Here is a 14,368-nt window from a genome sequence, read left to right as displayed (position 1 = left end):
AAGTAGATGCAGATAAGAGATGCAGGTAAGTGGAATATAGAAACAGTAAGGACGGTTGGGGGGGACTTCCCTGGAAGTCCAGTGGTTAGGACTCGGCACTTTCACTGCTGTGGCCCCGGGTTCAATCCCTGGTTGGGGAACTGAGACCCCACAAGCTGCACAGCGCAGCCAAAAAAAAAAAAAAGGATGGTTGGAAGTTTTAGGACTTGGAGAAATGCTGTTACTAGAGCATTTTAAATAAATAGGATTATTTTGCGTATCTGCTCAGTAGGTTGGAAACAAAGAAAAGTCTGCCAGTATTACAAAATTTTAATTTGCTAGTATTATTTGGGATGTTTGCCTTAAATTTGAAAATTGTATGCTTTTATTTTTTTCAGTTTTTTAACAAAATAATTAAATTTATACAATACTGGTTTTATGTTTCTGGGCTGTTTCAACACAATTTAATACTGGCTACCTAGTTCTAAAAGCATAATGTATTTCTGTTTATAATAGTTTTTCACATAAGAGCATATTGCTCTTATAACTGGTAGATGTTGATTCAGAGGAGGTTGGTTTCTGATCCAAGTTTTGACATAAGCCGTCTTCTGTTACTAGCACTTACAAGCACCGTGAAGACTGATCATGACAAGTAAGTGAGCTTTACCACATTAATTGTATTGCCTCAGGCATTACTAAGTATTTGCTTGTGAACCTGCACACACTATCCTTCCTTATTTTGGTCTTTATCTGTAAGACATGTATTAGAAGGAGTGGCATGGTCCTTTAAGGATAATCTACAAGAACATTTTAAGAGTCATCCACCTGAAACTGATCCACATTCTAGAGCAGATGCAGTCTTGCACTGTGTGAAAGAGACAAGCTTTCCTAGAAAAATATGGATGCTAATATAAACAACCTTTTGGTGACCTCTGCATTAAGAAAAAGATGCTTTGAGAAAAGTAAAAAGTTGGAAGACTTAAAATGCCACACATCTCTACATTCTGTAATTCTATGGTAGATTATGTTTTTTTTTTTTTTTGCGGTAGACGGGCCTCTCATTGCTGTGACCTCTCTTGCCGCGGAGCACAGGCTCCCTACGCGCAGGCTCAGCGGCCATAGATCACGGGCCCAGCCGCCCCGCGGCACGCAGGATCTTCCCAGACCGGGGCACGAACCCATGACCCTGCATCGGCAGGCGGACCCCCAACCACTGCGCCACCAGGGAAGCCCTAGATTCTGGTTTTTATTTAAGTAAACCAGTGCAATAATTCATTTATAAAAAGACTAATTACTTCAACATATGAATTATTTTTGTTTTGAACATGGAAAGTTATGTAATAACCATAAAACTCTGAATTCTGACAGTGACTTCTAATAGGTAACTTTGGGCAAAAGTAGACATCAGCTCTGCAAGTGATGTATTTTGTTGTTGATGTTAAAAGTCACCTGTACAAGAGTCAGATAGGACATGAATCTAGTTCTGAGAGGGAGGGTCCTATGCAAATACCAAGTTTACAAGTGGTTCCACATAAAGTAGGTCATCTGGTCAGCAAAGACAGGTTCAGCTTGTTATTCTCTATTTTTGTTATCTTAGAAATAAGGACTTGTGTGTGTAATAGAAGGTTTTTCACCTAAGAAGTTATTGAGTGAATTAGTGAGGACTCTTAGGTTTGGCATTCATTAATTAAACTTAGAAAGTTATAGAGCTAAACAATTCTACCTACTCTGCAGAGCATGGACTATTCAAGACTGGATATTTGGCTGGGAGATGCTTTATCATTGATTATCTGAATGGTTATAGTTTTGTAAGTGGTCTTTTTTTTTTTTTTTGCGGTACGCGGGCCTCTCACTGTTGTGGCCTCTCCTGTTGCGGAGCACAGGCTCTGGACGCGCAGGCTCAGCGGCCATGGCTCACAGGCCCAGCCGCTCCGCGGCATGTGGGATCTTCCCGGACCGGGGCACGAACCCGTGTCCCCTGCATTGGCAGGCGGACTCTCAACCACTGCGCCACCAGGGAAGCCTTGTAAGTGTTCTTGATTTTTAGGTGTGAAATTGACTTAGCTTTATAGTTATAAATTCAGTTTCTGTTCCTTAATGCCACAGTAGTTAGTAAATTTGTAACAATTTTATAAGCATAAAAACTTTTAATTACTAGACTAAGGTGTATGTATTCAGTTGTGAATCCTCCCTTACTTTTGCTAACGCAGGTATACATATGGTTGACCCTTGAACAACACAAGTTTGAACTGGGCAGATTCACTTATATGTAGATTTTTTCAATAAATACATACTACCAGTCTGCAGTTGGTTGAATCCACGGATGCAGAACCACAGAGACAGATAGTGGACTGTAAAGTTATACATGAATTTTCGACTGCACAGGGGTCAGCACCCCTACCCCCTGGGTTGTTCAAGGTTCAGCTGTAATCCTCCCTACAAGTAGCCTGTACGGTAAACTTCAGAATCATCACAGATGCTTTCCTCCTGTAATTGGAGCAGTAGGAAGGCTTTAAGGTCTCCTGCTTCGTGGCTGGGCTATGGGGAGGAGCAGCTGTAGTGGCAGGCGTGCACCCTTCTCCCCGTCGACACACGTTGTTTGGCATGGAGAAGCTCTGCAGAAAGCCGTAGCGTCCTTCATGAGGCGGTATGTGGGGCAGACACTGAGCCCAGTGTCGTCGTCTTTGGTATCCTCTCTGAAATAGACTACCACGTATTTGTGCAGATGAGTCTGGCTTCTCAGATCGCTGCGGAAGAGGTTCAAGGCGATGGGGAACAGGTCTTGGGAGTTCTGACAGGGACTGCCCCCCCTCTTGCCACAGGTACCATCACACATGGTGTTATCATTGGAAAGAAGGAAAATGACCTTATCCGTGGCGCTCTTCTGAGTGGTAAGCCACTGCACGGGACCCGTCTCGGCTATTTTCTTTTTCTGCCATTTTTCAAGGATGACTTCACTTCTGCAGTGGTTTTAAATAAATTCAGTGAAGTAGCAAACTGTGTGATGGAAACATATTTCAGATGGGTAAACCACAAGAACCTTAATGGGGGGCAGTAGTGTGGTAGTAGAGAAGGAAGTCTTCTTGATCCTTTCTGTGGGGGAGAAAAGCATTTGTCATCTGTGGACAGCAAATAACAGGCTTTTACTCTAGTCTAAACTATCGCTGATAAATGATCCCTTGCTAGGGCACATCAGCTAAGCACCAGGGATGTTATTACTGCCAGAGAGGAAAATACCCCTGATGTTCCTTTTGTACACATCACCTGAAACACACCAGTGCTTAAACCTTAAAGATGCTTAAAAGATGTTTTTCTAAGTCCCTGTCACTGAATTAGTCCTCTTGATTAAGCCCGTAGCTTTTCAAATAAATTCATAGAAACTGTTCAGGTTTAAGGTACTCTGTTTCAGGTGGGTGGTTGTAAATTTAGTATTTTTAGTGCCATATGTGAACAAGGACAGCTGACCTCTCTGCCCTTCACATCACGTTTTAAGTTGGGTCAACTCAGTAGTTCCATCTTCTACCTACAGGTGGTAGAGTTTCTTTACAGTTCCGTAAGGTTAAGTGGTGCCCCCATTTCAGCTGGAACTCAACTGGAATTCTGTCCTATACGTGTTAAGGAATGGAAACTAGGTATGAAACTAACGAATACAAGTCAAACAATAGCCATTAATATAAGTATTCTTAAGGTCAAAGTTTGACGTGGCTAGCTTACCTAAGAAAGAAAATGGAATTAATCTTGTTCTGTATAAAACATCACAGACAACTCAAAGACTACATTTATATTTCCTTGTCTACGTGTGGAGGGGAGAAGAAGCAGAGGTTTTCAGTGGGCCTCCCTCTAGCTGTGTATCTATATAAATATTCTGATTTCTTATTCAAGTCTTCAGTGTTGTAGAGTTGGCAAGATCCTTAGAGTATATGAATCCAAATGAGTGTTGGTCTTATGCTTTGGAAGAATTACTTTTCAAAAGTAGGAACTAGCGTAGAGTACCTATCACAGGTAAAATGTAATTTGTTATCAGCTATCTTTGGCCCATTACACTCGTTGTAGATGCCTCGATGGTAAAAAGAAAACGGGATAGCAGATCTGGAGTCCCAATCCCTGCTTTACCTTAGCGGGTGTGGTCCAGTCATTATATTAGTCTTTAGGAGAGCTATGAGGCATTAAATAAATGTCTGACTCTTGTGTAATGCCAAAATGTGATTGCCTTTGGAGGAATCTCCTTTAAAAAAAAAAAAAATCAGTGTTATTTCCTCATCTGCGTTTCTTTAAAGAACTGAATTAGAACCCTTACCATGCCTCCAGGTCAGATAGATCCCAACCGCCAGCACCCACGTGGCCACCAGCAGAGCCGAGAGGAGGAGAGGCAGCCATCCACCCAGCACACTTCTGCCTGGAGAAAACCAAGCTTATTCATCTTTAGCAGAACAGAACCAAATTTATCTCTTATTTGGAAACTAAAACTTTTACTCAGTGCTTTGTGGAAGTTTTGGTCCCTTTAAAGCCAAGGGTCAGTAGATCTCCCCGGGGTCTGCAGATCAGTGTGTTTTTCCATTAGAGTGTCCAGGTGTTTCATTAGATTCTCAAAAGGGAGAGGGGGCCCAGGAGGTAGGAACAGTCCTCTAAAATCATTTTGGCCTCTTACTCCACATTTTCACTGTGATAACCAGGGTTTACGTTTTTTTTTTTCTTTGCTGAATTAATGTTATTCTGGGTGCAATTACTTAATACATAATATGGATAGATGGCATTTTTAAAGGCTGTTTTGTCAGACTGACAGATGTGGGAGGTCATGCCACCTGGTTACGGGAATGTTGAGGATCAGTTAAGCTCCAGCGTGTGAAAGTGCTCAGGAATCCATACGCACTGCGCCTACACAGCAGTCAGGATTGTTAGGAGGTGGGTTTCTAAGACCAGCACCTTTTAACTTTTTTTTTTTTTAATTAATTTATTTATTTTTGGCTGCGTTTGGTCTTCGTTGCTGCGCGCGGACTTTCTCTAGTTGCGGTGAGCGGGGCTACTCTTCGTTGTGGTGCGTGGGCTTCTCATTGCGGTGGCTTCTCTTGTTGCGGAGCATGGGCTCTAGGCATGTGGGCTTAGTAGTTGTGGCCTGAAGGCTGTAGAGCACAGGCTCAGTAGCTGTGGCACACGGGCTTAGTTGCTCCATAGCATGTGGGATCTTCCCGGACCAGGGCTCGAACCCATGTCTCATGCACTGGCAGGCGGATTCTTAACCACTGAGCCACCAGGGAAGTTAAAACTTTTGACCCCACCCCTGGGCTAGTGCTGGAAGCATTTTGTCAACCTGCAGTGAAGGTACTAACATTGCTAAATCCGGAGAGACATTCTCCAGAACCAGCTGCTCTCAGGCACCAATGACGTGTGTCTCTTGGTGCCACTATTCCTAATTTGTTATCCAAATGTCTGTGTGGCCACAATGAATCACAGTATCAGCCAGGCCTGGGCCACTGAGATGGATAAGAAAGTCAAAAAGCAGTGAAATGCATGTTCCCTCATATACTCAGTCCCTTTACAGCCCTGACGTTTTTCAGCAGATCCTTGAGGCACTCTGAATATCAATTTTGCACCGTTGATTTTGTTTCCCTTCTTGTGTATATCCTGCTTGGTCATGGATCTTGATCTCATAAATGAAGCACAGGTATGGAAATACGGAGTCAGCTAAGGAGAAATGAGGGGCTCAGCCTTATTTCTACTTTCACCAGAACTTCTCTTCCCTTTTTTTCTGGCTTCAGCCCCTCTCTAGCATTGTAATAGGACATTTTTTTTCCTTGGTCATATGTCTGTCACAAAGCCCTAAAATCCAGACTAGTGACTCAAGACCAAACACCTTCTAAGACTCCTGAGCTGTGAACCTAAACTTTGTACATGTTGCTAAGATGTTAATTTCCTTATCTAAAAGGGTTAGGTCACATCCTAATACATATACTAATATGTCCTCCAGAAAACAGAGCTGTGGGACTCCTCTTGACCTAAGCCAGCGCTTTACGACATGTAAGTCCCTTGGGACTAGTAGAGTCTGGTTCCCTGGAAAAGGGGTGCAGTCCTAACGTGCTGATGGGTATCTGCTCTGCCGGGCGTGTCTGAGCTCTGCCTGTATGTCCCAGGAATGAAGAACAAAAAGGCCCTTATGTCTTGGGTGTAGCTGTGTCCTACCGGGACCCTCCATGGCCCCACAGCATACACTCAGAGTGGAAAGAGCTGTGAGAGCACCTGCTAGCCCAACTTCCTGTTCTCCAGCGCAGTAAACTCAGTCCCCGAGGGGACAGAGTTGCCCTTCAAAGTTCATATGCTGATTGGGAACCCAAGCCTGCTGATTTCAAGTCCTTTGTTACTTCATTTTGCAGTGAAAATGGAGGCTTGGGATAATAAAATGGCTCAGAGTTCCTCTGTGTTTCTGTGACAGAAAATAGGAATAAAAGCACCTTGGAAAGTCAACAGCCACTCACAAAAGCAGAAGGGACCGTGACGATAAGGTCAGCTTCCTGACCTCACAGCTGTGAAGATGGAAGCCAGGATTCCCCATCAATGTCACATAATGGTGAGACTGCTGGCAGAAGCGAGCTAGGGAGAGAACTCATCTGCTCCAACTAGAAAGACTCCTCAAAGGCAACGAGTTGCAGTGCAATGGGTCTTCAGTGCCCTTCCCCTCTCCTCCCCTCCCCAGAGCATCTCGTTCAGCTTTACCTGGACCACAGCACCTTCACTTTCCCCAGTCCCTTGAACCACCACGGAAGTTCGAGTTAGTTCCTTCTGGTGCAGGTGAGTGAGACAAAAATCAAGAATTAGGAGCCAGGGACCTCCCTGGTGGCACAGTGGTTAAGAATCCACCTGCCAATGCAGGGGACACGGGTTTGAGCCCTGGTCCCGGAAGATCCCACATGCTGCGGAGCAACTAAGCCCGTGTGCCACAACTACTGAGCCTGTGCTCTAGAGCCCGCAAGCCACAACTACTGAAGCCCTCGTGCCTAGAGCCCGTGCTCTGCAACAAGAGAAGCCACTGCAATGAGAAGCCCGCGCACCACAACAAAGAGTAGCCCCGCTCGCCGCAACTAGAGAAAGCCTGCAGGCAGCAACGAAGACCCCAATGCAGCCAAAAATAAATCCATTAAAAGAAAAAAGGTATTAGGAGCCATACAAATGATTAGATCAAAGACTGCCAGTGAAGACACCGCTCTTCCCAAACTGACTTTGAACTCATTAGACTAAGCGTGAGTCAGGATTCACTCCATACTTCTGAGACCTCTACCTTTGGTTGGTTTTAGAGTCACAGGGATGTTTCCAGGGATGCTCCCAGGGACTTGTTTTTCTTTGTCTGAATTAATCAAAATAGCCCAGCATATTTGTACAGCAGACAGTTCTGCCCGTGCTCTCTCAAAAGAGAGCCTGTCCAGGAAATCTGCATTCTTCAACAAGAGAAGGAGAGCTGGAGGTTGAGGACGGGGGTGGTGTTGAGGAAATGAAGGGGAAAAAAGTACCTCCAACACATAAGAAGTCCCAATTACAGTGGTATTTTGTATGAGAGCCATATATCTGTTTCCAAGGGGACTGGTTGTAAAGTTCACTTCTACCGTGGTCTCATTCTTCTTACAAGCAGTGATGTTTGGATCCCACAGACTTCCTGTAAGTTGAGAGAGAATCACAAGGCTGGAGTTGCAAACTCAGCCCTCATTTAAGTCCCCATAAGGGCTTGACAAAAACAGATGTACATTCTGAGGCACATGTCCAAGAGATACTTATTCAACTACACAGTGTGCCTTTTATTTATCATCTCAAAGTAACCTGCTGCCCAAGAAAGTTCAGTGACCCCACGTCACTGCTTTGCTGAAAACAGCTTCCCTGGGCTGAGGGTGGTGAGAGGCACAGGCTGGGTTCTACTACTACATTCTATTCTCAACATCCATTTTGAGTGAAGGGCTGGGGTCAGGGTTTCCTCCTTTCCGGGATGCGGGGCAGGAGCCACAGGTTAGGAGACATGTCTAAGTTTATAGAGTGAGGGAATTCAGCTAGAACTAGAACACTCTGGGTTCCAGGAGCTCCATCCATCAGACTGCTCTGCCCCAGCTTTACTGGATGTCAGGAAATAAGGAAATATCTCATGGCTTAGAAGATACCCGGACAGGTCTACTCTGTGAGAAAAAGCTGGTGGTTTCATTCATGTGGCTTGCAAATCAGCACTCGGTTAATTTCCAGGAACATGATATAGAATACCGTGTATTACTTTCCCCACCCAGGAGGCCATTTCAAGCCCCAGCTCGGAACTGTCTTTAGGAGTTGGGTTCTAGGACTGATTCGAGGCCCTCAGACCGCCTCACATCCCAGTGACCTCCAACACTCCAGATCTCTCCTGGTGGGGGGCGAGAGAGGAGGCACAATGCTCCAAGTCTGCCTTCCAGCGAGGAGACGCGTGCACTCAGTCTGTTGGGGTTCATAGGGATGCCTGTGGGGTGGGGGTGCCTAAGCAGCAGGGACTGATCCCCCAAAACCACTAGCCTCATTAGCACCCTAAGACTGTTACCCAGAAATGCACAGAAATCCTTGTAAACCCCTTGGAAGTTGGCCAGTTGGGACTGATTATCCTGAAGGGGCTTATTTAAAAATGCAAAAGATGGGGGCAGGTTCTAACAGTCTGGCCTGTAGGATGTAGACCCCTGTGAGGTCACAGGTTGACAGCCTGCTTCTAGGTCACTACTTTAGCTAACGCTCCCACCTTGAATGTTTGCACGTCCAAGCAGAAGGTGTGCAGGGTCCCCGTGACCACAGTTCAGTGGTACCGGTGTCTGAGCAGGTGGGGGACTTACAGATTCCCATCCAGGCAGGAAGGGCCTTTGGTTTGGGCTAAAATGTTACTTTAACCAAGGTAGCAGGGTGTTTTTTTTCTGTGACTTGCTCACCATATAAACCTACTAAGAGTCTGTCCATCCCTGGGTCCAGTGGGCACGGCGCTGGCCAGGATCAGCCTTTACAGTCTGAGCAATTCGGATACATAACAGCCCCACTCTAGGCCTCAGTTCCTTCATCTTAAAAAGCTTGAGCTGCGCTGACTCACGGTATGAATTTCTTCTAATAACAAAAGCAAATGCTGTATTTACTTACCTGCCTCGATGCACTTTTTTTTTGTATTTCATTATGTGGTCCAGGCAGCCTGGAAATTTGAATGAAAGTTTTTACATTTTAGAAGAAGGTATCTCTGCTCCACCCCCTTGCCAACAAGTGTGCATACACATATGCTTACCACACCTGTAATGAATTGTCAGACATTTCAGATATGAGGTCAGATAGCAGATTTAAATGAGATGCTAACATCATACTTTTAAACAGAAGATTATCTATTCAGGAAGTGATAACCAGAGTCTAATTAAATACAGCCTTTATCAAAACTATCTGTGATCCCCAAGAGAAGACTTAGAAACCAACCATTATTCAAAAATGAGGTTTGGTAATATGTGTAGATACTGCCCCTTCCAGGAGGTGGAGCTTAATCCCACCCTGTACCCCCACCCCAGGATGGGGTAGACTTAGTGATTTGTTTCCAAAAACTAAAATTTGGGAAAGGGAAAAATACTAGATTACACAGAGAAGCCTGGCAGACACCACTTAACCAGTGACAAAGGTGAGCATCACCTGTGACGTCCTGTGCATGTCACCCACCCCTGATAGAGTGTCATGAGAAGAGTGCTTCACCTCTGCGGAATTCTCACCAAACACACCTATATCCCCAGTCTAATCATGAGACAAACACCAGACAAACCCAGATTGGGTTTGCAGGATGTATGGCCATCACTCCTCAAGACTGTCATGATCGTGAAACACAGGGAAAGACTAAGAAACTGTCACAGATCAGATGAGACGAAGGAGACATGGGGGACTAAATGCCACTGAGACAGAAAGAGGACATTAATGGAAAATCAGGTGAAATCCAATAAAGTCTGGAGTTTAGTTCATAGAAATGTACCAGTGTTGGACTCGCAGTTTGACAAATAGACCACGGTAATGTAGGATGTTAACGATAAGGGAAACTGGGTGACAAGTATATGGAAACTCTTTGTACTAGCTTTGCAACTTTTCTATAAATCTAAAATTATTCCAAAATATAATTTAAAAAATGAGATTTAGTCTCATCAAGAAAGCTGGGCACTACTGTGTAGTAAATGATGTGATGCCAAGAATACACTGGACCACGACCAAGGAACAATGACAGATTGGAAATTGCCCCATTTGGCTTCGATGCTACACCTGGGACAGGGACAGGCATGGGATACAGAACAGGTGACCCAGCCGAGTGGGGGTGACGTGGGAGCTGCTGGGGCCGGGCACCATGCTGGACCCTCCTCACCCATGATCCCGTCTCATCCTCACCCCAACCCCCTGTGTGATACTGAAGGTGTGACACCAGAAAGCTGATTGTGTGTCACAGAGCAAGGGAAAGAACCCAGCACTCGGTGCCACCTGCCTCTTCACCGCAGCTCAGGGGAGAAACCTACTGGAGTCTGTACATCCTCAGAGACCAGCCGCACGCTGTCAGACTACACAGCCTGCCAGGCAACTGAGGCTGGAACAAGCGTTTTGCATCAACAACGAAGAATGGCTAAAGTGCATCAGTCCAGAAGGACCAGAGTTTGACTGTCAGCTTCACTTCTGCATGTGTAACCAGGGCAAGTTACTTAAGTTCTCAGTTTCTTTATCTGTAAAACGGGGCTGTCCCAGCCTTGGGGTTGTTGACGGCTTAAGTGAGATGATGCGTGTCAAGTGCTCAATCAGTGCCTGACACACAGGAATGGGCTTTCCCCTCCATTTCACCTGACTTAATCCTCTCCTTGTGAGTGAGGTGCAGTTACTGTCATGTCCATATTACACACGAGGAAGCCGAGACTCAGCAAGGCCAAACGCCTTGTCCAGGGTACCTGGCTTCTCTGTACCAAACCACATACCAAAACAGGTGTCCCAGCAAGACAGTAAGAGAAGAGTGAGGAAATGTACCTGGTGAGGTGAAGTTCACAGCCGGGGAGGGGCCGTCTTCATTCATATTTGCATTGGGGATGTTATGGGCCCCAATGAAATAGACTCTGTTCAGCTCTACAGGAAAGCCAATGTAGGAAGACGTCCACTGCAAGGCAAAGCGGGAAGCCCTGAATTTCCAAGTTCTTCTCATTTATAATTTCATTCCTTAACCTACTGCTGAAACTCATGTCTCTAGTCAACGTCTGCTAAGGAAATGGACCCCACACGGTTTGCCAGTGTAACTCACAGACTCAGAGAAGTGTAAAATTCTAGAGCCAGGATGTAATTTAAGTTCAGCTTCCCTCACTTTGCTGATGGGGAAACTGAGGCCCAGGGATGCTGACTTGCCCAAAGCACACAGCAGAGAAATGGCCCCAAATGGGATTTGAACCCAGGCATTCTGCTTCAGGCTCCAGGTTGTAGCTCTCAGCAGCCTGTTAGCACAACATCCACACCCCCAACAAAGGACCTGGATTAGTGGCAATTAGCCAAGTGTCTCCAAGTGCTTACTTTGACCTAGAAGATTCCCTCAGTCCTTCAAGGCACAGGGGACGAAAAGAAACCGAGTGCCATGTTGAATACGGTCAAACCACAAGCTTTCATTTGCCAATTAGGCAAAACACCATCTTTTTCCTTAAATGCATACACAAGGGATGAATGCTGAGCTGGTTCCACTTCACAGTTTGACGGAGACTACATGGCCCCATGGTAGGCTATGATGGGCCATAGATTAACCGCTAGTACACGTGACCCTCAAGCCTGGCCATCACCTCCCTTAAAGACCAGAGGTGGGTTTTTTACCCTCTCTGCACCTCAGCCGTCTCTGCTACAAGCAGGGGATAACTCTAGACCACCATGAAGGTCCCTTCACACTCTAATGTTTAACTGCAGGCTTTCAGGACAGTCTAGAATATTTATTGAGTTTTCCCAGGTTAAGGACTGGCTATGCCAAGAAGATAAGTAGAAGAGTGCAGTCCATGGTGCCTTTCCCAGGTGCTTTAAAAAATTCTTCTAATATAAAAGGACTCACCTGAGATATTTAAAAAATCATAGCGCAACTGTGATTTCATCATGTTATCTTTTAAAAAGAACTTTTAGGGCTTCCCTGGTGGCGCAGTGGTTACGAATCCGCCTGCTAATGCAGGGGACAGGGGTTCGAGCCCTGGTCCAGGAAGATCCTACATGCTGCAGAGCAGCTAAGACCGCGTGCCACAACTACTGAGCCTGTGCTCTAGAGCCCGTGAGCCACAACTACTGAGCCCGCGTGCCACAACTACTGAAGCCCATGCTCTGCAATGAAGAGTAGCCCCTGGTCTCTGCAACCAGAGAAAAGCCCGCACTAGCAACGAAGACCCAATGCAGCCAAAAATAAAATCAATAAAACATATAAAATTTATTTTAAAAAAATAATAAAGAGAACTTAAAAAAAATAAATAATATCATCAGTGTCTAAGAAAGGCCAGTATTAAATCCTTTGGAGTTAACTGCTCATGTCTTTTTATAAGAAAAAATAATTAGCACTTTGGTTTTGTAATAAAATACTGGACCTAAAAGGCAGCTGCAAGTTCCAGTGACATGACACAGCGTGGTTAAGTCCACCAGCTCTGGAATCTGATCCTTCACGGCCTCAACATTTCTAAACACCTTGTATGACAGAAGGCAAGACTTTTGATAGTTTGAGTAACCTGAGTTGGGTGAAATTCTCAGTCGCTCATCTTTGTCTTTTTAAAGCTGAACTCCAAGGGATATCATCAGGCAGCTTTTTAAACAAATGAGCCACCATACTGGGAGCTACATTCTTGTCAAAGGGCTGGTGAGACAAATTTTAGGAAGAAGCAAAGCAACGGCTCTAAACTTTACAGAGTTCAAGCTGTTGGCCTAACAGCAGCTACTGCAAAGGCAATGAATTCTTCCTCTAGTGGAAAAGGCCAGGGAGTGAGGGGATGGGCTCCGAACTGAGACAGAGGACAAGGAGAGTAGCTGAAGACATAAGGGCAGGGAATGGGGTTTGTCTTTCCATCACCAAGTAACACCATGCTTTTATGCTATGTGCTGTGCTAAAGGGGCAGCAATATAGCTTCAAATGCTATTTCGCAGATGAGCTTTTCTTTAATGATCCAGAAGATTCTCTCAGTCCTTCAAGGCACAGGGGATTAAAAGAAACCTGCAGTAGAGTTCAGGAGCTTAGCTCTGAGGACAAGGGCCCCAGTACAGCGAAATTAACAGGGCAAAAAAGGCGAGTGGAATGGAGAAGCAGCTCTTGTGCCCCCAAAGAGGACAGACCTCAAGACCCCAGGCAATAACAATAGTGAACACCTACTATGTTCCAGGCTCTTTGCTGCTGCCTTGCAGGCCCTATCGCTGTCCTTCACTAGATCCTGGTAAGTTAGGTATGACCCTTCCTTACACAGATGAGGACAAGAGGCTCCGTGAGCATAAATGGCTAAATCAAGAGCACATGGTGGCATGCGAACCCAGGTTTGTCTGATTCCCTTGCTTCTGACTCAAGCAGCCTGACGCCCGGTGTCCCAGAGCATGCACACGCGTCCCCTACAGACGGCCCTCCGCGAACGCCTTGGAGAAGCATGAGCTGACGGGTGGGACGAATTTGGGTCCGGGCTCGAGGGAGGGGAAAGCGGGAGGGGGCGCGGATGTGGGCTTACCGGCTCCGGAGGCATGGCACCGCAGCACAGCTCGGCCAGGCTCAGCAGTACTAGCGACATCGCGGGGCCACCGCCCCCACCGCTCGTAGTCCCTGCCAGCCTTCGGCCAAGCTCTTATCCCGGCGGCCGGGGCCACACCTCCGGGCTCCGCCTACCCCAGCACCGCCCAGGTAGGGGCGGCCCCCTGGCGCCCTTCCTGGGTAGGGAAAGAAGTGCCCCGGCCTGCAGGGGCCGCGAGGGATGCCTGGGTCCGAGCGGCTCTCCAGCAGCCGCGCACGCGCCGGCTCAGCGCACCCGTGCGAGCAGTGAGCCAGGTGCACGAGTGCACGCACGCCCCGCTCGCCCGAGCCCGGCGGGCCCGCCTGGCGTCCGGTTCCCTCCCGGAGCAGGTCGGTCCGAGAGGCCCGCGGTGCCCCCCCTGGCCGCCCGGAGCGCGCGGAGCGCCGGCGCCGCCAGTTAAAGTGTAGCGGGGCCGGGCCGCCGCCGACCGTCCCTGCACTCTGGCCGAGCTGCCCACGGTGAGTAGCGGGGACGCGCTAGACCCCGGGTCCACCCGCCCCGAACGGCCCCGGCCGCAGCCCGGAGGCCCCAGCGGCCTCGGGCCGAGAGGTCGGGTGGGTCCGGAGGACCCCGGCCGGACGCCGAGGCTGGGGCTCCACCTGACGCTACGGCTGAGCCCCCGGAAACTAAAACAGTGGGACGGG

At 47.0% G+C, this 14,368-nt stretch overlaps 2 protein-coding genes across 3 annotated transcripts in view; one reads left to right on the top strand and one right to left on the bottom strand.

The window, feature by feature from the left end:
- Positions 1 to 1,774: 1,774 nt before the first annotated feature.
- Positions 1,775 to 13,868, bottom strand: IL17RB (interleukin 17 receptor B). The gene is given in 9 exon segments (XM_067755773.1): positions 1,775 to 2,596; positions 2,598 to 3,072; positions 4,277 to 4,375; positions 6,627 to 6,766; positions 7,483 to 7,621; positions 9,097 to 9,118; positions 9,120 to 9,145; positions 10,981 to 11,107; positions 13,665 to 13,868. Coding segments are annotated over 9 exon segments (1,167 nt in total). The 5' UTR covers positions 13,725 to 13,868; the 3' UTR covers positions 1,775 to 2,517.
- CHDH (choline dehydrogenase) overlaps positions 1,871 to 14,368 on the top strand; it is a 74,523-nt gene continuing 62,025 nt past the window's right edge. The window contains exons 1-2 of one of the 2 annotated variants that reach the window (XM_067754780.1): positions 1,871 to 2,005; positions 2,802 to 2,870. The gene's annotated coding sequence lies outside the window, so the exon portion shown is untranslated. Of the gene's footprint in view, positions 2,006 to 2,801; positions 2,871 to 13,861; positions 14,183 to 14,368 lie in introns of those variants that run through there. The other variant, XM_067754779.1, reaches the window with a different exon arrangement.

This window comes from Pseudorca crassidens, chromosome 10, assembly GCF_039906515.1.
Source record: "Pseudorca crassidens isolate mPseCra1 chromosome 10, mPseCra1.hap1, whole genome shotgun sequence".
Lineage (NCBI taxonomy): Eukaryota > Metazoa > Chordata > Mammalia > Artiodactyla > Delphinidae > Pseudorca > Pseudorca crassidens.
Note: the sequence above shows the minus strand (reverse complement) of the source record. Positions and strands in the feature narration are given on the sequence as shown.